We start from the raw sequence: 22990 nt of genomic DNA, 5'->3' as shown, positions 1-22990 counted from the left end.
CTGTATGCAGGTCAGGAAGCAACAGTGAGAACTGGACAACAGACTGGTTCCAAATAGGAAAAGGAGTACATCAAGACTGTATATTGTCACCCTGCTTATTTAACTTATATGCAGAGTACATTGTGAGAAACGCTGGGCTGGAAGAAGCACAAGCTGGAATCAAGATTGCTGGGAGAAATATCAATAACCTCAGATATGCGGATGACACCACCCTTATGGCAGAAAGTGAAGAAGAACTAAAGAGCCTCTTGATGAAAGTGAAAGAGGAGAGTGAAAAAGTTGGCTTAAAGCTCAATGTTCAGAAAACTAAGATCATGGCATCTGGTCCCATCACTTCATGGGAAATAGATGGGGAAACAGTGGAAACAGTGTCAGACTTTATTTTTGGGGGCTCCAAAATCACTGCTGATGGTGATTGCAGCCATGAAATTAAAAGACGCTTACTCCCTGGAAGGAAGGTTATGACCAATCTAGATAGCTTACTTAAAAGCAGAGACATTACTCTGCCAACAAAGGTCCATCTAGTCAAAGCTATGGTTTTTCCAGTAGTCATGTATGGATGTGAGAGTTGGACTATAAAGAAAGCTGAGCACTGAAGAATTGATGCTTTTGAACTGTGGTGTTGGAGAAGACTCTTGAGAGTCCCTTGGACTGCAAGGAGATCCAACCAGTCCATCCTAAAGATCGGTCCTGGTTGTTCACTGGAAGGACTGATGTTGAAGCTGAAACTCCAATATTTTGGCCACCGCATGCGAAGAACTGACTCATTGGAAAAGACCCTAATGCTGGGAAGGATTGGGGGCAGGAGGAGAAGGGGATGACAGAGAATGAGATGGTTGGATGGCATCACCGACTCGATGGACATGGGTTTGGGTAAACTCTGGGAGTTGGTGATGGACAGGGAGGCCTGGCGTGCTGCGGTTCATAGGGTCACAAAGAGGCAGACACGACTGAGCGACTGAACTGAACTGAACATATATTTAGTGGACTTTTTCCATAAGTATGTATTATTTCACAATAAAGGTAGGAAATATTCTACACAAAGCAGTATGAGCAGAAATACCACTGCAAAAAATTATACCAGTGATAGTGATGTGGTAACAAATGTGTAAAGTGCATACTGAATGGACAAAAAAACTCTGAAAATACACAAAAAAAGGGGAAATGTAACACTGAAATTTTTTTCGGGGGGTGAACCAGGGTACTATAGAAGGTACAAAACTCATTATAAGACTAAACATATTCTTATCATGTGATCCAGCAGTCACCATCCCTGGTATTTACTCAAATGAGCTGAAAATTTATGCTCACGTGAAAACCTACACATGAATATTCATAGCAGTTTTATTCTTAATTGCCAAAACTTGGAAGCAACGGAGATGTCCTTCAACAGATGAATAAACAAATATATGTGGTACAGCCATATGATGGAATATTTTTCCATGATCAAAAGAAATGAGCTCTCAAGCCAGCCATGAAAAGACATGGAGGAACCTTAAATGTAACTTGCTAAATGAAAGAAACCACTCTTTAAAGGGTGCATACTGTATGAGTCCAATCACATGACATTTTGGAAAAGGCAAATCTCTGGAGACACTGGTTGCCAGAGGTCTGGGGGAAGGAAGAACGAACAGGATGAACACTGGAGACTTCCAGGGAGTGAAACTATCCCCTGTTATACATGGTAGTTACTTGTCATCATGCCTTTGTCCAAACCCAGAGAATGTTTAACAAAAAGAGTTAACACTAATGCAAACTACAGACTTTAGCTAACAAGAAGGTGGGTGTGTGCTAAGTTGCTTCAGTCGTGTCTGACTCTGTACGACCCTATGGACTGTGGCCCGCCAGGCTCATCTGTCCATGGGGATTCTCCAGGCAAGAATACTGGAGTGGGTTGCCATGTCCTCTTCCAGGGGATCTTCCCGACCCAGGGATCAAACCCACATCTCTTACGTCTCCTGCACTGGCAGGCAGGTTCTTTACCACTAGTGCCAAAGTCTACTTAGTTGCAACAAATGTACCACATGAATGCAAGTTGTTACTAATAATGGAAGCCGGAGCAGGAGAGGAGGTACATGGGAATTCTTTCCTCTCATTTTTCTCTAAGTGTGAAAGAATTGCTCTAAAACAAATGAACAAATTTCAAAACATATATTAATATAATGTATATTAATTTAATATATTAAATTTTATCTTGAAAAATAACTCAAAGGAATGGAAAGCCTGATAGATCAAGAACCATGAAAGAAAATGAAGCATTATCAAAGAATTTCCTCTATGGAAAGTATCCAGCTCAGATGAATTTACAGCCTAGTTTTTTCATACTTTCAAGGAACAGATCATTCTATGTTCCTACCTGGTTCGAGGTCTTTTAAAAGATAATCCAAGTTTAAACAGATTTTTCTAAATTGCTATAAAGCTTCTTAAATGTCACACAAAATAGATTTTTTAAGTCAAAAAGTAGTCATTTAAAGAAAGTTAATACACAATAGAAGAAAAAAACAATTCTCCATGAAGACGAAACAATTTTAAATTTGTTGTTGTTATTCAGTCGCTCAGTCATGGCCAACTCTTTGCAACCCCATGGACTGCAGAATGCCAAGCTTCCCTGTCCTTCACCGTCTCCTGGAGCTTGCTCAAACTCATGCCCATTGAGTCAGTGATATCATCCAACCGTCTCATTCTGTCAGCCCCTTCTCCTCCTGCTTTCCATCTTTCCCAGCATCAGAGTCTTTTCCAATGAGTCTGTGATACAAAGAAAACCCTCAGGTTTCACACACACACACACACACACATACACAGTCTCCAAACATGGTACCTGATAGGGGCCTCAAATCTCACCCAAGCCACGCCAAAGGCAGAGCTCAGCGCTGGTCCATTCATGACATGTACCACTTTGCAAAACCATCCTACTTTCATCATGGTGGGAAATGAGGCTTCTTTCCTACAGATCAAAGAGCACTTCCTGTGCAGGGCCTGTCCTGCTGATGTGGACCATGGACAGTCAGCTTCAGCATACACGGAACACCTGCTTTCTACCCCTGAACACTAGCTGGGACACAGTGCGGGGTGCTTGATAAACAGGTGTGATCAAAGGGCTTCCCTGGTGGCTCAAATGGTAAAGAATCTGCCTGCAATGCTGGAGACCTGGGTTTGATTCCTGGGTCAGGAAGATCCCCCGGAAGAGGGCATGGCAACCCACTCCAGTATTCTTGCCTGGAGAATCCCACAGACAGAGGGCTACAGTCCATGGGGTCACAAAGAGTCAGACACGACTGAGCAACTAAGCACAGCATTCTGATCAACAGTTGCTTCTTCCAGCGCTGGGCATAGCTTTAGGTGAATCAGACACAGATCCTGCTCACAAGCATTCACAGCCTCCCAGGACAGAAGAGTCAGGCACAGGAATCACTGTGGTGTGAGAGAGGAGAGGACCAGAACCATGAGGAAGAGATACAGGAAAGCAAAATACAGGTAATCAGGGCGGGCTTCGTGGAGTCAGCATTAGCACAACTGTCAAGTCCTAAGAAGTCTTCCCTTGGATTGCAAGAAGATCAAACCAGTCAGTCCTAAAGGAAATAAACCCTGAATATTCATTGGAAGAACTGTTGTTGAAGCTCCAACACTTTGGCCACCTGATACAAAGAGCCAACTAACTCACTGGAAAAGATCCTGATGCTGGGAAAGATTGAAGGCAAAAGGAGAAGAGGGCAGCAGAGGAAGAGATGGTTAGATAGCATCACCGACTCAGTGGATATGAGTTTGAGCCAACTCTGGGAGAGAGTGGAGGACAGAGGAGCCTGGAGTGCTGCAGTCCATGGGGTCCCAAAGGGTGAGACAGGACTCAGCGACTGAACAACAGCAACAAGTTCTGAGGCAGAATCCAGCAAGCTACAGTCCTCATCGGGGCCAGGCTCAGTCCACCATCTGTGTCTGTATGGCCCACGAGATAAGAATGGTTTTTATATTTTTTAACGGTTATTTAAATACTGACATAATATTCTTGACTTTGCTTGCTGGCCAATAAAGTGTGTAATATTTATGATCCTTTAAAAATATCTGCCAACTCCTATAAGTAAGGCATGAAAAAAAAATCCCAAGACAGCAAATAAAAATCACAGCTAATGTTTGCTGAGAGCTTACTGTGTATGCTCCACTCTGCACACATTATTTCGTCTCCACAAAAACGCTACAAAGGAGATATTATCCCTTCTTTACAGAGGAGGAAACTGGGTCATAGAGATAGTAACTAGCCCGGAGCCTCACAGCCAGTGAGGGTAGAGCCTGACCCCAAAGCTGCTTCTCCATCACCAGCTGAGATGCTTGCCCAGTTCCCTTTGGAGGAAACACATGAGCGAGCTTTCGGCACAGGGCATGTCTGAGAAACAAGCTCTTATCTGGCTGGAAAAAAGGGAGGCAGAGGCCAGAAACAGGTCAAATCATGGTGGGCTCTGAATGGCAGGCAAGGAGCTATTCTGCAACCAGTGCATAGTCAGTTCACTGCAACACTCCTCATTCAGTAGCAAAATACTGAAGACAACCTAAATGTCCATCACCTGGAGTTCAAATAAATTATGGAACGTCCATTCAATAGAACACGATGCAACTTTTTAAAAAATGAGGCTCTTCTTTACTGTATCTGTCCGCTATTGCTGTATAACAAACCACCACAAACTCCCAGTGGCACTCAGGAAGCACTTATTTCTTAGTTGTCTTCAGATCAGCTGGGCTTAGCTGGTAGCTCCAGGCTGCAGACTGGGCCTGTATCGGCTTCATTCATCTCCTAGGTTCCTTGGACCAGTGGGCTAGATGTGTGTATTCTTCTCATGGGGATGGCAGGGCACAAGGAGAAAATGGAAACAAGCAAAGTCTCTTAAGCACTCGGCCCAGAACTACACTTTTTCCGCCCACCTTATTTTATTTGCCTCCACAGAGAACAGGGACAGCCCACAATCAAGGGGCTTTCAACTTTTACAAAGGAAATTGAAAAGTCATGTGGCAAAGGCTATAGATTTATGGAGATATGAAGACTACACCAGTAATTCAACCACTGCATATGCTATTAAAGAACAATATCCAAGATGTATTTTGGAGACTTACCACAGATGACACTAATCCTTAGTCATGGTGACAGCCATGTACATAATCTCTCCCTTAAAACTAAGACTCTCTCAGGGTGAGTCCGAAACAGGAGGGAAGGGAGCAGGGCACAAACTTTAAAAGAATGACATAGACGTTGTTGTTGTTCAGTCGCTAAGTCATGCCCAACTGTTTGTGACCCCATGAACTGCAGCATGCCAGGCTCCTTTGTCCTCCACTGTCCCCCAGATTTTGATCAAATTCATGTCCATTGAGTCGGTGATGCTACCTAACCATCTCATTCTCTGCTGCCCTCTTCTCCTTTGGCCTTCAATCTTTCCCAGCACCAGGGTCTTTTCCAATAAGTCGGCTCTTCCCATTAAGTGGCCAAAGTACTGGAGCTTCAGCTTCAGCATCAATTCTTCCAATGAATATTCATGGTTGATTTCCTTTAGGATTGACTGGTTTGACCTCCTTGCAGTAGAAGGGACTCTCTGACAAAAACTGGTTAGAACCAACTAGGTCCAAGATGGTGGAAGATTCGACTTTCAGGGGACCTTGAAACTCATCATACGCTCCCAGTAATTTGTTGTTCTTATTTAGTTGCTAAGTTGTGTCTGACTCTTTGAGACCCCATGAACTGTAGTCCACCAGGCTCCTCTGTACATGGAGCTCTCCAGGCAAGAATACTGGACTGGGTAAACTTTCCCTCCTCCAGGAGATCTTCCTGACCCAGGGATCGAATCCATGTCTCCTACATTTGCAGGCAGATTCTTTACCACTGAGCCACCAGGAAAGCCCGTCCCTGTAATATATTAGTTGCTGAATGACACACCCCAGGGGCCATGACAGTTCTGAGGTGGACCATAAACTGCCAAAGAGTAGGGGCTGGCCCAATTCCTGGAAATCTCCGCCCCTTCTCCAAAACAGCTGGGATAATCCTCCCACTCATTAGCTTATGAAATTACCCAGGCCACAAAAATGAACCACCCCATATTTTGGAGCTTCCTGCCTTCTGAGATGGCCCACACTCTGTCTGTGGAGTGTGTTTCTCCCAAAGCCCTTCTCACCTTTTGCGACAGACCACATTCTGTCTCTGAAATGTGTATCTCTCTAAATTAATCTACTTCTTACCTATCACTTCGTCTCTCACTGAATTGTTTCTGTGATGAGACATAAAGAACTGGAGTTTCATTAAGCCCTGAGACAGGACCCAAAAGACAGTGGGTTCAAGTCCCGATCTGGGTTGTGTGTTTTCAAATCCACATCTGACCCAAGCCCTTTGATGCCATCCACTCACATAGCTCACTGTGCTTAATATCTGTTCTGCCCACCACTCTGGAAATGAAGCAAGTGCCATCTGTTCCACCTGACACCTTGAACACGATGTAGATGACAACCATCCTCCCCACCCAGTCATTCTGCCACATCTCCAGCAAGGCCCCAGCACAACCAGAGGAGATGCTGAGAGAATGATGGACGAGGGGTCCTGAGCCTGCCCGGCTGCCCATCTGAGGCCGTGTTCTGCCCAGCTCCACCTCGAGGTGACCCCTCCTGGTCCAGACCCATGTTCCCAATGGCTGCGCCACCTGCCTCCTGCACACGACCTCCCCTCATCACCATCTTTCTCCCTCTTGTATCTGCACATCAGGGCCCCTGCAGCTTCTCTTCCCTCCAGGGTTTTCCTCAATTTCTCAATTTCATTTTAATAGAAGAATATTATGAATAAAGTCCACAGGCCAAAATCACAACTGGGACACTCAGTGAATCAGAGCCAGAAAGGCTGCCTTTGAGAACGGGGTCCCAACTGTTCAGACAGGGCTCTGAGGTTAAGGTCAGGGGAACAATCCTGAGTGGTCCAGGGTGGGAAACAGGGAATGAGTGTGTGGCAGAACAGGAGGCAAGTTCAGACTTCAGTGTGTGTGTGAGTGTGTGCATGTGTGTGTGTTTGCGTGTATGTATACGCATTTGTGTACAGAAATGGGCCTTGAAAAGTCTTTGTGATAAACAACAAAGCAAGATTTTAAAAAAATTCTGAGTGATCTTTCTAAACACGTGGTCTTACTGTATAGCACATGGAACTATATTCAGCATCATGTAATAAATCATAATGGAAAAGAACATGAAAAAGAGTATATATGTGTGTGTATGTATGCATAAAATCACTTTTCTGTACACCATAAACCAAAACGACATAGCAAATCAGTTATACTTCGATTAAATAAATTGAAAAAGAAAAATCTTTGTGAAAATGCCTTTCGAAATTATAACAACTTCCAACTCTGGTAATGAAGAAATAAGATAATTCAAACCATCCCTTGTGCTAAAGCTACTAAAAAAAAACAATCTGGAAAAATATTTTTAAAAATACTTCTGAAAGCATCAAAGAATGAACAAGACAAGAAAGAACTCTCTGGTCCCAGATCTGACAGCAGCAGAACCTAGACAGGGAAGGCCAGACTAGAAGCCCCTCTAGCCCCACGGCTTGTAATCTGGAGAAACAGCTGGTGTTTTATCAGCCTGTTGGGGCCATGGGACCAAAAGTCATGCCGAGGCCCACCCAACGTGGGAGTCTCATTACCACCTACTGAGTGGAAACCCCACAGAAACACAGCCCCAGCACCCCTGGGTCCTCCACATACCCTCCTGATATGCTGGGCCCTCCCAAGGCAATGAGCCCAGGGCTCACCCACCCACTTTACGACAGAATAGAATTCCCATATATTAAATGGTTGCAGAAGTTCACTGTTGCAGAACTTCTGTTTTTATTTTAGGATGTGCTGTTAGTCCTATCTATGATTTCTTTGATGGCAAATTCTTGGTTAGAAACCCAACCCCAGATCATCATAATGTGCCTAAGGGAATATACAATTCCCTTTGTGACAATCAACTCTGTTACACGGTTTATGGGCTCACATGGCAGCTGAAATCGGATCCTACCTCTATAAATGCAAATTTGTGAAATGCTCTATATATGTCAAGCAGCTGTGCTGCTAAGCAGAACGCCTAGAATCAGAAAATCTGGAGTTCAAATCCTTGTTTTACAAACTGAAGGCCGCATAACAGTAGGCAAATGACCCTTATTACTGAGTCTCATTTTCCTCATCTGTGATACGATGATGGTAATAATAACGATAATAAGACTATCCACGATACTCAGAGGGACATCAGGAGATGTGAAGTAAGAGGCCCAGTGCACAGCAATTACTGAGAGCTTAAGTGCTTAATACATGTTCAGTATTACTAATGTCAGCAGAAATGTCTTCAGAGATACCACAGAGTAACAGATACAATAATGGTAATGCTGCTGCTAAGTCGCTTCAGTCGTGTCCGACTCTGTGCGACCCCAGAGACGGCAGCCCACCAGGCTCCCCTGTCCCTGGGATTCTCCAGGCAAGAATACCAGAGTGGGTTGCCATTTCCTTCTCCAGTGCATGAAAGGGAAAAGTGAAAGTGAAGTCGCTGAGTCGTTTCCAACTCTTAGCGACCCCATGGACTGCAGCCTGCTAGGCTCCTCCGTCCATGGGATTCTCCAGGCAAGAGTACTGGAGTGGGTTGCCATTGCCTTCTCCAAATAATGGTAATAGTAATAGTTAATAATAATAACAGCTATAAGTAGTGAGCCAGAGCTTGCCCATGAGTCTAGAACTAATGGCTTTGACTATCCTAAGGTAAGTAATTGAAGGACTAATATTATTACATGACTGTAAAATGCCAGGCCTAGCATCACATGCTTTGGGAGTAAAAGACTTGACCTCTGACCCTGGAGGCTCTGGGTTTTGTTGGGCGATAAGAAATGTACACACAAGGCTGTGGGCAGCTATGAGGCCCCACAGGAAAGGAAATGAGGTTGTCTTCGAGGGGGAGGGGGTGAGGGAAAGGCAGGGAAGGCAACCAAGAGCTCCAGGAAATTCAGAAATGACCTCAGTCAAGACGATGGGGGAAGTATGACTGTGGGTTACCATACACGCAGAAGAGAAGGGATGTCCATGTCTTCATTCCTCACCCACAGATGGTTTAGAAGAGGCAGAAGACCCCAGGCCCACCCCCCTCCACTCAGAACTCGGCTTCTGTGTCTGGGCCCATGTCTTCCCAGGGCCGGAGACAGAGCTGGGGCAGAAGGCACATCAAGGACCTCACTCACCGTCTCGGACAGCATCACGGGCCAGGGGGATGCCGTGATCATCACTGGCAGCCTTCTCAGAGCTCTTGGTTCTCATGCCTTTTCTGTTGATATTTTTACCTTAAAAAAGAAAAGAGAGAGAGAGATGCCTTTACTTCCCCATATGTCAGAGTCATCCCAGGATGGTGAGACTCAGCCATCTTCTCCTGCAAAGCAACCATCTCCACCCTCTGCCTCCCCAGACCCTAGTGATGGCACCTTGAACTCTGAGAGGCTGGTGGTTACAGGAAAGGAAGTGTGTTACAGTGAACACCCAGGGAAATAAACACAATAACAAACAATGCACACCTGCAGGTGGCTACTATTCTAAGGCTGCAAAATGTCCTGTGGGGGTACTTTTGACCCTCCCTGGCACTCCAAGAGTGACACTACGTTTAACTGATAAAATAGATAAAACGGAGCTGGAACTCCGGGCTTCTGAGCCTGGAGCTAGATTTCCTACCATGCTGGGCTCCTCCCACCTAATTCTCTCCAAGGCCCCAGATGAGCACCTGGAGGACTCTCTCTGCTCACAAACACCAGCTTCTTTTCAGCCTTCAGATCATATTTGCTGTCGACCAGAACTCAGTATGTGTTGTTTCTCCTCCTGCAGCGTCCTTCCATTCACTCTCCATCTACTTCACTTCCTCTGATCTTGCAAATCCCAGCTCAACCATGCCCTCCTTGAGATGGCTTTCTGGAACTGCCCACCTAAATCACTGCCTCCTTTGATGGGCTCTGATAGCACCTGTCTCTGGTCAAGTTGCTTCTATGTGGAGCCTGAGGCAGGAGTTCGGTGCATGCAATGTGCCGAGGGAGGGGTCTCAGGAGAAAAGGTGGGAGAAAGCAAGAGAAGGTAGAGGAAGGAGCTAAGCTAGGCTGGGTTCCCAGGCAGAATCTGGCTCAGCCTGACACCACGGGGTGCTCTGGAGCTAACACTGCAGGTAGTGTTGGCCCCACCATGAGACAAGGGGCCACCTTTCTTATGCTGGCTGGTCTCTGGCTATAGACTGATCTATGGGGGTGGGAGATGTCATCTTCCAAGGGTCAAGCTCCAGAGAAGGGAGCAGCTGTTTGTCATCACAGCCAAGCCCCAGTAGCTGTGGGAGGGGCATGCCTGGGTGGGAAAGGGGACCTGGAGGGGTGTCAGCAGCCCCCACTACAGCTCTGCTCTCTGGTCTGGGATAACATCATCACACACATGTAACACATGTTGTTCTGTTCATGGGGGCAGGAACTGCGTCTGGTTTTGCTCATGCTCTCCCTCCAGAGTCTGGTTAAGCCTGTGATGAACAAATGATCATGAACGATTGTGAGTCAGTGAATGACCAACAAGGCAAAAATAACGCGAGGGGAAGGTCTATGGAGAAAGATACGTCGTTTGGACTTTAAGAAACAAGCTGAAATACCAAAAACATCAAGTGGATTGTGCCAATTAATGAAGTCATTTCAGATTAAATTCTAGAGTCACCAAAAATAAAAAGATATTTATCAAGAAAACATCTTCAAAAAACTCAAGGGTGCCTCGTGCCTGGCCAAGGGCAATTCTCTGCTCATCATATTCTTGGGTGATACCTGCTGGGCATATCTTTCATTTTTTATATAAGCTAAAAAAAAAAAAAATCACAAAATTAAGAGTCCTCCTTGGGTCAAGGAAATCAAAAAACCAAAACATTCAGAAAGGCCAGAGGAGGAAGGCTGGCAACTCGAGTGCAATTGATGACATCAGCCTGATGTCAGTTGGCGTCTGTCCCATTCTCGTGGGGAGGGATGTCACGGCCAGTGATCTCCAAAGACGATTTCTTCTGAAAGAGCCTGATGGTGAGTCGGTAAAAATCTTGATTGTTTGGAAAATTGGGTGCCATAACATTTGAGAAGGAAGAGTCTGATTTGGCAGAAAGACAAGATGGTGGGGGCGGGGGGGCGCGGTTTTACACAATGTAAGAGGAAAAAGCCAAAGTTCTGGGGAACAACATTCCATCCAACACTTCCCAGAAACCGGACATTCATCGCAGGCCCTCCCTCTGCCAAGTCAACCTCTCTGGGGCCACCGCGGGCAACACGGGAGATGGAGTCGGAGAACACGGTCCCGCAGATACACTCAGCCTCACTCCCCGGGGCTGGACCCACACCCTGCACTCAGCTCTGGGAAGCCAAGAACGGCCCAGATGTGGGGCAGATGTCCTGTCACCCCTGAGATCAACATGTGGGAAACAGAGTCCCCACAGGGAGTGGCAAAGAGGCAGAACCAGGCAGGGCCCCTGCCACCTTCTCTAGGAAGACATACTTCTGGGATATTTACCTACAGATGTGGTTCCATCCCCAGGCAGCCAGGCTCTGCCACTGCACCGACTATGTATGTCCTCAGGGAACCCACCTCTCCCCTCCTGTGCTCCATCCCCTCAACAGTGAAATAAGGAGACATGGTACCCGCCTCGTTGGAAGTCACGGGGAGGACACAGACAACATATATCCAATCACTGAGGGCAGAGCCTGACTGGCAGAGACCAGTGAATAAAAGACAACCTCCCTCTTCTGATTGTTCATATGAGTTCCGAGTTGCCACGGTCACAGAGCACCATCCCAGTGGCTGGGCAAGTAACAGCCGACACGTGGCGCATGAGTCACAGTTTACGAGGCACCTTCTCATAGATTAGGGCTTCCTCGGTGGCTCAGTGGTGAAGAATCTGCCTGCTGACACAGGAGATGTGGGTTGAATCCCTGGATCAGGAAGATGCCCTTAGAGGAGGAAAGGGCAACCCACTCCGGTATTCTTGCCAGGATAATCCCATGGACAGGGGAGCCTAGTGGGCTATGGTCCATGGGGTCGCAAGCAGTTGGACACAGCTGAGCAACTGAACACGCATATAGGTTCTCATGGATTAAAACGTTCCATCTTGGCAAATACCCATCTAGGGCAGGAAGCTTGCTGTGAACATTACCCTACAGATGGGAACACAGAGGCTCAGAGGAGAAGAGACCCTCCCAAGGTCACTGAGGGAGCCAGGAGGCGGCAGAGTGGGAGCCCAATGCCAGGCCTAGGCCCTTCCCAACCTCTTCTTCTCTTGCAGCGAGAAAGGCAGCATATGGTCTGTACAGATGAAAGGAAAGAAGTGGAAATAATGCTCAGAGGAGGAGCCTGAGCCAAATCAATGTCTCCATCTGGGCTGCGTGACAAAACTGAATTCCTTAAAAGTAGCAAACGGAATTGCCAGTGGGGGCCGCATATTCTATTCTAGTCCCTGGTGATAAATATCAAGCTTCTTGGTTGATAGGAAACTATTTTCCTCCCTCTCGATACAAGGAGCTTACAGTAGCAGCCCCAGAAACTGAAAAAATTCTTTGCTGCATATTTGCATTTTCCCCAGGAAATTCCAGCCCGAGAGCATCAGCACTCTCTCTCTCCTGAAGGATGCAGCCCCGGAGCCCTGAGCCCCTCACAGGCGGCGGCCCTCAGGAAGGAGCCCGCCTTGGGAGGAAGGTCCTGGCCCCAAGCCACTGAGGGTTCTCGGAGCTCCCCAGAGAGGCCGTCTCGCGGCACTGGGACAGACAATAATTTCACTTTCTCAAACAACCATGCGACCAAGGAGGACCTTGCAGGAGGAGATGAAAAACCCAATCTAAGCAGTTAGAAACTGGAGCTCCCTGTGTGTGTTAGCAGGAAAAGGGTCATGACACGGGGCAGGGACTGCCCTGCGCCATCTTTCAGATCCCAAACCTGAGAAAGCCAAGCTCCTGGTGGAAACAGGTTTCCGTTTCCCAGGGATCAGGTAAAAGCCTGGGGACCAAAAGGTTGACTGAAGGAAGGATGTGCTTGCTTCAGTTAACTAGCAACCTGAAAGGTCTGAGTTGGAGATGGAGGCATCAGGTGCAATTTCTGAAGTTTTCTTTTTTAACCAGGACTGGACCAAAGTCTATCGATCAATCAACCAACCAGCCAATCAATCCATCATAAGCGCTTCTTCCCACCCACTACCCCCATCCCCCACTCAGCCCTGTCTTCCCTGGGAAACCAGAGAGTCAGCCCCTGGCCCCCTGTGGGCCGGCCTTTTGTTCAGATGACTTGGTCTCCACCAGGGTCCCTGGGGCAGAAGGGACAGCCCCTCCCAGCCTCTAGGTAGCAGTGGCAGCCTCTACCTTCCTGACTTGCAACCAAGTAAGAAGACCTCAGCCTTTGAAGAGATAGCCCCCAGAACAGCAGCAGGTGGGGTGTGCCGGGCCCTGCCAGGGGCACTGCTGGTATCTGCAGTCTCGGTTTGGGTTCTGCCTGGAACCAGCCTGACAAAGGCCTTATGTTGTAGGAGTGACTGGGGGAGGCAATTATTTCATGAAGCACAAATGAAGAAGGGAAGGCAGTGAGGCTCAGAGAAGGAGATGCCAACAACCTGGGTTGCACTGCTGTCAGGAACCCATCAGGACTCAACGTGGCTGGGGGACCTGCAGACCCTGGGTTGAAGCTGCCTCTCACCCGTCCCTTGAGAGACTGGGAGGCTGCACCTTGACCTTCTAACCTCACACCCCCTCGGGAAGCTTCTTCTTCTTGTTATTACTCCCCTGTCACAGTGAGGAATTCAAGGCGTGAAGATGTCACCTGAGCCCATGAGTGGCACAGCCAGATTCTGAATCTCTCTGAATCCTAAACAAACTCTGCCAAACCCTTACACGTGCCTCTCATGAACCAAATATTCCATAAAAGTCTGACGTAGAGCCTTGAATTAACACTTGAAGGTGTCCTGTGTGGCTCTGACCTTCTTATGATGCCCAGATCGGTAGCCAATGGGATGCCAGTCAATTAAGGACACCCAATTTTATGGGTTTCATGATCCCAGGGAAGCAAGAGGAACCTCAGAAGGCCAAAGAGGGCAGAGACACTGCTGGAGACGCCAAGCCTGAGAACTCAGGCTCCCTGACCTCCTCGGGGACATACAGAGAAGACCCCCACCTCAGAATTCCAGGTTCCCAGGGACTTCCCTGGCAGTCCAGTGGTTGAGACTCTGTGCTTCCATTACAGCAGGCCAGAGTTCGATCCCTGATTGGGGAACTAAGATCCCGCACGCCATGAAGCAGGGCCAAAAAAGAAAAAGAAAAAAAAAACAGATTCCAGGGCCTAGGCTGCTGTTGCCATGAGACCTAAGGCACTGTCCTCCGTGAGACCTGGCAGCCAGGGATGCTCAGGGCACACAGGAAACACGACGGCTATCTTCAGAAGCCAGGCCTCTGACCCAGGTTCTCCAAACACGCAGGTGTCTGCCCCTTCATCACCCCCACACAAGCCCGGGTTTCTAGAACCACAGGCACGGTGGGGAGATCTGCCAGCATGACGAGTTGACTTTGGAAAGCATGTTGGAAACAGAGGTAGTGTCTTAGGAAAGCTGCTTGCTGATGTACATGAGAAGACCTTTTCTATAAAAAGTCCTTTCCCTTGGAATTCTCTAGGAAGCTGATCTGGACCAAAAAAAAAAAAATTGGATTTAACTCTTCTAGAGAGCATATAATACCATGATGCAAAGATTTCTTGTTTTGTTTAGGTGTGCCGATAGCCTTGTGATTGCTGGTAAAGTATGCAGGGAAACATTTACAAACACATGCTCCTAATCCTCACACTCCAGCTTGGCCCAAGAGAAGACATTTCCAACCCAAGGGCGAAGCGTGCAAGAAGCCCTGAACAGTGCTGAAGCAAAAGCTTAAAAGTGAAGCTCTTTCCAGCAACTAGCTGGCAGTGCATAACAGAAAGGACTTTGTTTATAACCAAATATGCTCATGTAACAACTCTCTGATTATCGCCAGCCCCTCCCCTTCCCAGGCTGGAGTAGAACACAGTACAAAGTACAGACCCGCCAATTCTGGGCACAGACGTACAAACAAACGTGGCTCGCTGCCACTCTGCGAATTCCATGGGCTCAAGACAGAGGAGCAGAACCATGGGTGTGATGCAGGCGAGCGTGTATTCCAACAGACATGCATGCTCCCCAGCCCTTGAAGAAAGCAACCAACAAGTAGGAACCCAAAAGTTCAAGGCTACTTCCAGCCCAATGGAACAGGGAGAATAAAACATCTTCAAATCACCTACTGAGTCTTGTTTATGAACTTGTTTGTTTTTCACTACCTCTTGGGGCGGCGAGCAAGGGGGGTCAGTTATATAACTATGGTTTACTCCCCTGATGCCTTTTTTTTTCTCTAAGAGGAGTATGGTTCCAAACCAAAGCCATCAATTTGGAGATGACATGGAAAGTACACCCCACATCCACTCGCATGCCCAGACTGTGGTCCCTCATCTCACTCTTCACCCTGGGATGATGAAAACGAGGCCCAGAGACTCATTCTTTGGACCTCCAAGTGCAGGGATCTAGAAAATATTGAATTTGGCGAGAGACAGTTCAATAAATGGAATTAGAGAGAAGCAGCTTGCCAGGTCCTTGTGAGGAAGAACATTCCAGCAATCAGCACTATTTATCCAATGAGCAGGCAGCCTTTCAAGGTGGTGAGCACCCATCAGTGGAAACATGGAAGCCTAGACCAGTGTAGAAGGAAACTTCCAAGCCCAAGATGGAGTTGCTTTTGCCCACAGTGCCACATTACCAAATTAAAACTTACATAAACTTCCTGGCACTAACAATCTCCTCCTGACCAGAAGTATTCAGTTAATTCCCAAATGCCAGGTCAACTCTGGGTCTTCTCACCCCAAACAAAGTCGACTGTGTCACCCCAGCCAACCAGATATTTTCTATTTTCTTCTCCTTGCTCTTTGTTCTATAAAAACTTCCTACCTTCTGCCCCATTTTGCCATTCCCCACAAGGAGACTGCCTGCCCACTTCATGAAGTGTTAAAGTTAGTATCACCTAAATAGTCTTCTTTAACCATTTTTTAACACCAAGTAGTCTGCTGGCAGAATCTTGCAATAAATAAGAACTTGCATGCAATGAACACTTAGGTTCCTTGAAAATCTAAAATTCTTGGATTTACTGACATTCACAACGAGGGCCTCAGAAACTATACAAGATTGAGTCTTACTCAATCACAGACAAGGATTCCACAGTCTTGTATCCTGATGGGGATGGTGGTTCCATAAATCCATAGACGTGAGACAATGCAGAACTACACACACACACCCACACACCCACACACCCACACACACACACAAGAGTACACATGATAATTGGGGAATGTCAGGTGATGTTAGTGGTAAAGAACCCGTCTGCCAATGCAAGTTAGACGTAAGAGACACAGGTTCAATCCCTGAGTGGGAAAGGTACCCTGGAGAAGGAAATGGCAACCCAATCCAGTATTCTTGCCTGGAGACCAAGGCATGGACTGAGGAGCCTGGAAGGCTGCAGTCCTTAGGGTCACACAGAGTTGGACACGACTGAAGCAACTTAGCACATCATCTGAAAGTTAAAAGTATTGTACCAATGTCATTTTCCTGTTTTCATACTGTATATAGCAGTGATTCTTAGCCCACTGGTGACATGTGACAATGTCTAGAGATATTTTTGGTTGTCACAACTCGGAGGAGGGTGCTATTAGCACCTTGTGGGTCAAGGCCAGGCATGTTGCTAAACATCCTACCATGCACAAGACAGCCTTCCCCATGAATAAACACACACACACAAACACACACACACACGTCAGCCCCAAAATGTCAATACTCCCAAGGTAGAGAAATCTTGTACTGTAGTTCTAAAAGATGTTATCATTGGGGGAAGTTGGGAGAAGGGTACACAGGACCTCGCTGCATTATTTTTACAATTTCCTGCCTGTCTATACTTATTTCCAAATAAAAACTTAAAAAAAAATTTACGATTCCACTCTATTCAGTATATAAGGGCTCTACTCTGGAATCCATCAGCCATTCATGGAAAAATGCAATACTCTCAATTAACCAAAGGATTCAGCTATCCGAGCCACTTCCAGGAGAATGTCAGCCCGTGAAAGCCATTGCACATTGGTGGCATGAAAAAATAGCCAAGAGTCAAAGCCAAACTCACACCAAGATCAAATCCCCAATGCCCTTGGCCCCTTAAGTAAACCTTCCTATGGGATTCAGACAAGACTCCCCCTAGACCCAGTCACACAGAGCATCTACCTCCCATCTTCTCTTGAGCCCAGCCTTTATGTAAGATACAAGCTATGTGGAAAATACTTTATCATCTGGGAAGGCAAACCACGAGAGCATTCTCAATGAGCAGTTCCGTACATTCTTACATTCTTCTCTAAATCTAACTCCTCACTCCCACCTCAGAGCCTAGACAGCGCACCACCCACCCAGTCCCAAAGCTCACAATAAATATTCCCACTGTGGCCCCTAAGATATTATAAATGCCATCCTAAGATATTACTGCAATCTGCTTATGAAATGGTCCAACACAGAGATGAATGCTTCTATTACATCATGTTCGTTGTTGTTTAGTTGCTCAGTTGTGTCCAACTCTTTGTGACGCCATGGACTGTAGCCCACCAGACTCCTCTACCCATGTGATCTTCCAGGCAAGAATACTGGAGTGGGTTGCCATTTCCTTCTTCAGGGGATCTTTCCAGCCCAGGGATCAGACCCATGCCTCCTGCATTGGCAGGTGGATTCTCTACCACTGAACCACCCGGAAAGGTGCGGTACCTATATCAAGTCACCCCTTAAGGGAGGCAAGATCATTTTCTCTTACTGCAATTTCATTGCACAAAACTATCACTAACTGCCCTAAGCAAAGTTATTCTTAACCAAACTCTCTGACCTCTCTGACTTCAGGTTCAGGATAGAGGGTTCTACTGGCCAAGGGCAAAAAAGATGAGGATGGGGAGAATCAGAGCTAAAAGTATTGAATCAAGGTCACACTTTGCTGGGGAGAGGTGGTCTAAAAAGCCCCAAACTGTTTATTAGAAATACACCCTGAAATGGTAGCAGACCTGGAGGTTGAGTCTCTGGAGCTTCCAGGGACCTGTGTTCAGTTTGGGAAATCAATGACGCCGCTCTCAACACACCTGCAATTACCCTCCGAGCATCCGATCCCAGTGTGTTCCAGGAGGGTGGGGCGGGGTCTTTTGGCTCTCCCCTCCCCCAGGACCTCACTCGGCATCCGATGCTGAGCAGGTTCCTGGTAACGACCTGCAGAATAACGAACAGCTCAGAAGGGACCAGAACAACCACGAGCTGACACACTACAAGCTTTTGTTGAAATGCTCCTAGAACAAGTGACAGAGTAAAGCGAGGCAGCCGTCACGTGTGGATGAAGATGCTGGGGTCAAGAAGCCGAGTACTGAGCCCCAGAACTGGGATTCAGTGCAGTCCTCGAACTCTCAGTCAAGCCTGGGGCTTCCCCCATGCCCGCTTGGCCAGCCCCCGGTACATGCCAGAACCTATCAGATGTTTCTCCCACCCAACTCGACCCACCATGCCCAGCACCACACTAACCATGTAGCAGACGCTAAAAGACAAAAACACAGGCCAGCTTGATTCACACGACCAAACAGAAACGGCCTTGAGTTAAAAGCACAGGAGAAGGGCCTCCAAAGCTGCCACACCGCCAGCAAGTGACCCTGAGCAGACTGCTGACACGGGTCAGAGCCTCAGTTTCCTCATCTGCAAAGTAACAAGAATATCCACCTCTCTGAGCCCGTGAAAGAATTAAATGAGATGGGTGCCCATAAAACTCCTAGCAGAGTCACAGTGGATGGTTTACAAATATGAGTGCCTTTTCCCACTTTCATTCCTATTATTAAACCAGTGTGGTTTTTACAAATCTTAATAGGCATAATTCCCCAGAAAATATGGGGAATGCTGGCCCTGTGCAGGGTGACACAACTCACAGAAGGGCCTGCAGGTTCACAGTCACCCACAAACTCAAATCCCTGGAGAAGGAAATGGCAAGCCACGCCAATATTCTTGCCTGGAAAATCCCCTGGGCCGAGGAGCCAGGTGGGCTACAGTCTATGGGGTCACAAAGAATCAGACACGACTGAGGGACTGAGCACGGCACACAAACCCACGTATGGCAGGACCCCTCCCACTTCAGGTAAGTGCAAAGTGGCTGCTGTGATGGGTCCCCACGATTCAGGAGTTCTGGACCCCCATTTCTGCTCCTTCCCCATGGCCTCACTGCTATTCTCAGTGAACAGTTTAACCAAACAAAGGCGATGTCTTTCGTGCCAGGAGCTGTGTAACGGTGCCACCACTGGCATGAATCTCCTTTCAAGGAAGGCCGTTGCAAGGCCGAGGAACTTGGCCACGGCTCTGCTCTCACGCCTCAATCCTGAAATATTAGGACCGCAGCCCTTTGCAATTTGAGCCCAGGACATTTGTGACAATTAAGAGAAAGTCCTCTATTCACAAAGAGTGTAAGAAACTGAATGGAAGCTATTTCCCTGAGACTCGGCAGGCAGAACATGGGGATGCATTTGAGAAGGGTGGGAGGGGTGGGTGGGTCCCAGGGGGCCTCTGGGCTTCCAGAAGTCCAGCAGCTCTGGCCCCTCCTGGGGCTGCAGCCCAAGGCTCCCCAGCAGAAGCGCTGCCATCCTAACCCCTTCCTGGGCAGAGGATTCAAGGGACCCACAGAAAACAGGAAGGGGGTAGCTTGAGAGGGGACCTTGGCTGGGGAAAGGCCGGCCAGAGAAGTTCTCCCCAGAAGGCCACTATGCCAAAACAGACCCACTGGTCGCATCACCAAATTGGAAACTCACTCTCAAGAAAACGCCCTGAGAGAAGACTGAAGAAGTAGTCAGTAAGGTCCTTTGCCCAGTAAATCTCAAACTTGGCGCTGAGGGACCCGCTCCCCAGGCAGCTGAGAAGAGGAGCTGGTCAGGTTTAAGTTCTGGGGCGCTGGGAGGGGCCTCGGGACGCGCGGTCAATGCCTAAGGAGGTGGGGGCCTCGATGGGGGAGTTCGCGGGTCTCTCTCATCCCAGACACACGCAGAGGGAAGCCAGCTGTCGCCCCGGACCCGGCAGGCCACCGCTGGGACAGGCACACGGCCACCGGCGCCCCCTCGGGCCGCCCAGCGCCGCGAGTTAACTTACCTGGCAGAGGCGTCTGCGGAGCCACCTTCTCCCTCTTGGGAGCTTTCTTGGGCTTGGTCGTCGCCTTCTTGGGCGGCCTGGGCTGGGGTGGGCGCGGCCCCCGCTTCCCTGCCCCCGGTCCCGCGGGCAGCGGCGGCGAGAAGGGCTCGGGCTCGGGCTCCGGGCGCGCGTAGGAAGGCTCCAGGCTCCAAGTCTCCTGCACGTCGTCGTCGGGGTCCTCGACGGCTGCGCCCTGGGCCCCGACCCCGGCCGGGGCCACCGCCAGGAGCGCGAGGGCCAGGGCCAGCGCGGCAGCCCCCCGGCGGGCCATGCCGCTCCGCCCCGCGCCCCGGGCAAGGTCACGGGCGCCGGGAGCGCCGGGCGGGCGGCGGGCGCGGACGGCGGCGCGGAGCAGGGGCGCCGGGCGCTCAGCAACACAGGGTGCGGAGGCGGCCGGCCGGCGGCGCGTGTGACCCGCCCGCCGGGTTGGGCTGGGCTGGGCTGGGCTGGGCTGGGCTGGGCCGGGCCGGGCGGGCAGGGGCGCTCCGAGGCTCGGGGCGGGCGCAGGGGGGCCGGCCCCGCCCTACCCTCTTCCCCGCCTTTCCCGCCGCCGACCCTGCGGTGGCTGGCCCTGGGAACCATCCATCCCGTTAACTGTCTTCAAACCTCTCCCCTTCCCCTCACCTCCCTCCGAAGCTGGCCGGTGCTGGGAGCCTGCTTTCCCAGAGACTCCAAGGAGTGTCCATCCGAAAGGGCGCTCCAGCCACCTTACAGGTTGGGGAACCGTGACCCACGATGGCCCAGGGTCCTAAAGCAAATAGAGACCCGAGCCTAGCCTCCAGCTCTCCTGACCCCTACCTCGTCCCTGGTTCCACACCAGACACGGGTTCCCCACTGGCCAGACAAACCTTTCCCCTCCACCTGACTGTGATCTGATTTCAGGTACTGTGCATGGTCCCCAGGGTTCCTTGGAGTCAAGTTCGTGAGGGTGGGGCCTAGCATCCCTGGAAGTTCTTGTCTGAAAGTGTTAGACTCAGTCGTGTCAGACTCTTTGCAACCCCATGGACTGTGGCCCACCGGGCTCCTCTGTCCATGGGATTTCCCAGGCAAGGATACTGGAGTGGGTAGCCCTTCCCTTCTCCATCGAACCCGGGTCTCCAGCATTGCTGGCAGATTCTTTACCCTCTGAGCCACCAGGAGCCTTGATCCCGTCTGAGAAGTGACTCTGCTGGGTGGGGACAGAGGCGGAGCCCTCCTAGAACTTCCATCCTGGGAGCCACAGGGCATATTTGGGTCATCGGGTGGGCAGATTCCCGCTCCAGGGCCCACCAGGCTGGCAGGGAGCTCTATCTTTTGAAAAAAAGTACCATCTTGCCCCCCTAAAATACTCTGTGTTCATTCTTTGGGCTGGGATGTTGGGGAAGTGTGGCCTGCACTGGCTGCCTATTGCTGCTGTAACAAATTACTACAAGCTTAGTGGTTTAAAACAACACATACTTATTATGGGACAGGTCTGCAGGTTAGAATCTGAGTGGGCATCCCCAGGCTAAAATCCAGGCTCCAGTTGGCAAGCTGCCTTCTCTAGTGGGGCCTCCAGGGAAGAATCTTCCAGGCTTACATGGGCACTGGCTGAGGTCAGTTCCTGGAGGTGGTAGCCCTGAGGCCCTGTTCACTGGCCGGTCTCCACTTCGGGGAGCTGCCTGTGTCCCTCCTCTTGCCATCTGCGAGGAGCTCCCTGCGGCCTCTCTCTGGGGCCCGCACGTGGGCCGAGCCGGTGCTGGCATGCTGAGTCCCTCCAGTGGCTCCAGCTCTCTCCCATTCTGCCACATCTTCCCTCTTCCCAGCTGGGGAAAATTCTCTACTTTAAGGGCTCCTGTGATCGGATGGGTCCACTCATAATCCAGAATAATTCTCCTCTCTTAAGGTGGTGACCTCATCCATGTTTTTCCAGGTAACCTACTCGATTCACAGAACCCCAGGATTCGGGTAGGAGTTCTGCTGACCCCAGGGACATCCTGACCCTCAACCCTCGGTTGGGCTATCACCTGCCAGTCCCTGGGACCCTACCATTCCAGGGTGCCACTGAGCTGGGTCTGGGCACCCAGGCAAGTCCTCCTCTTTTCTTTGAAGCTACACTTTTGAGCCCACACAGTGGGCAGACTTGGGCTCTCCTCTGCCTCTGGCCTCCCTCATTTACCAGCTCGTTTTCTCTCCTTGTCCCCACGCAGACCAACGACCAGGCCGTCCTTTAGGGCAGGTCTTCTGGGCTCCCAGGCCTAAGCCAAAGCAGAATGGCTGGAGAGTGGGAGGTGCAGCTGAAGTGGGCCCTGCCCTATCTCAGGGTTGGGAGTCCCTGGACCTGGTTGTTGAACACCTCAGAACATTCTGGAACCCAGAGCCAGCAGAGGTCTCCAGAGTGAGAGAAGAAGAAGGCCTCCTTCCCCCTCTCCACTCTCCAAGCCGGCCTGGGCTGAGCTGGTCCATGACCCACTTCTGGATGCTTGCCCACCCTCCTTGGATATGTCTCCCGGGCTCACTCAGGGGGCTCTTTTATCTACAGCCAGGCACTTCAGACAACAAATAAGTCCACCCGGAGCTTCATTGGCAAAAAGTCAGCAAGTGATACACCCAGAAGTTCTAACTGGCTGTACAAAGCACAAGCAAGAGAATCGCCTGGAATCCTCCATCTAGGCAGTGTTGCCCCCCTGCGCCGCCTCCACCAGAGACCCCAGAGCTGGCTAAATATACAAACACCCAGCCCCACCCC

At 49.4% G+C, this 22990-nt stretch overlaps 1 protein-coding gene across 6 annotated transcripts in view; it reads right to left on the bottom strand.

The window, feature by feature from the left end:
• CPXM2 (carboxypeptidase X, M14 family member 2) overlaps positions 1–20662 on the bottom strand; it is a 132740-nt gene extending 112078 nt beyond the window's left edge. Inside the window, exons 1-2 of one of the 6 annotated variants that reach the window (XM_081573405.1) lie at positions 20245–20662; positions 9224–9322 (exon numbers count right to left, since the gene is read on the bottom strand). In XM_081573405.1, coding sequence (XP_081429531.1) covers positions 9224–9322; positions 20245–20554 — 409 coding nt within the window. In that variant the 5' untranslated portion in view covers positions 20555–20662. Of the gene's footprint in view, positions 1–9223; positions 9323–11543; positions 11779–20244 lie in introns of those variants that run through there. The other 5 variants (XM_081573407.1, XM_081573411.1, XM_081573408.1 and 2 more) reach the window with 5 other exon arrangements.
• Between the last annotated feature and the right edge of the window lie 2328 nt (positions 20663–22990).

The sequence above is a fragment of the Giraffa tippelskirchi genome, chromosome 2, assembly GCF_054371585.1.
Source record: "Giraffa tippelskirchi isolate mGirTip1 chromosome 2, T2T-mGirTip1v1.2.pri, whole genome shotgun sequence".
Taxonomy (NCBI): Eukaryota; Metazoa; Chordata; class Mammalia; order Artiodactyla; family Giraffidae; genus Giraffa; species Giraffa tippelskirchi.
Note: the sequence above shows the minus strand (reverse complement) of the source record. Positions and strands in the feature narration are given on the sequence as shown.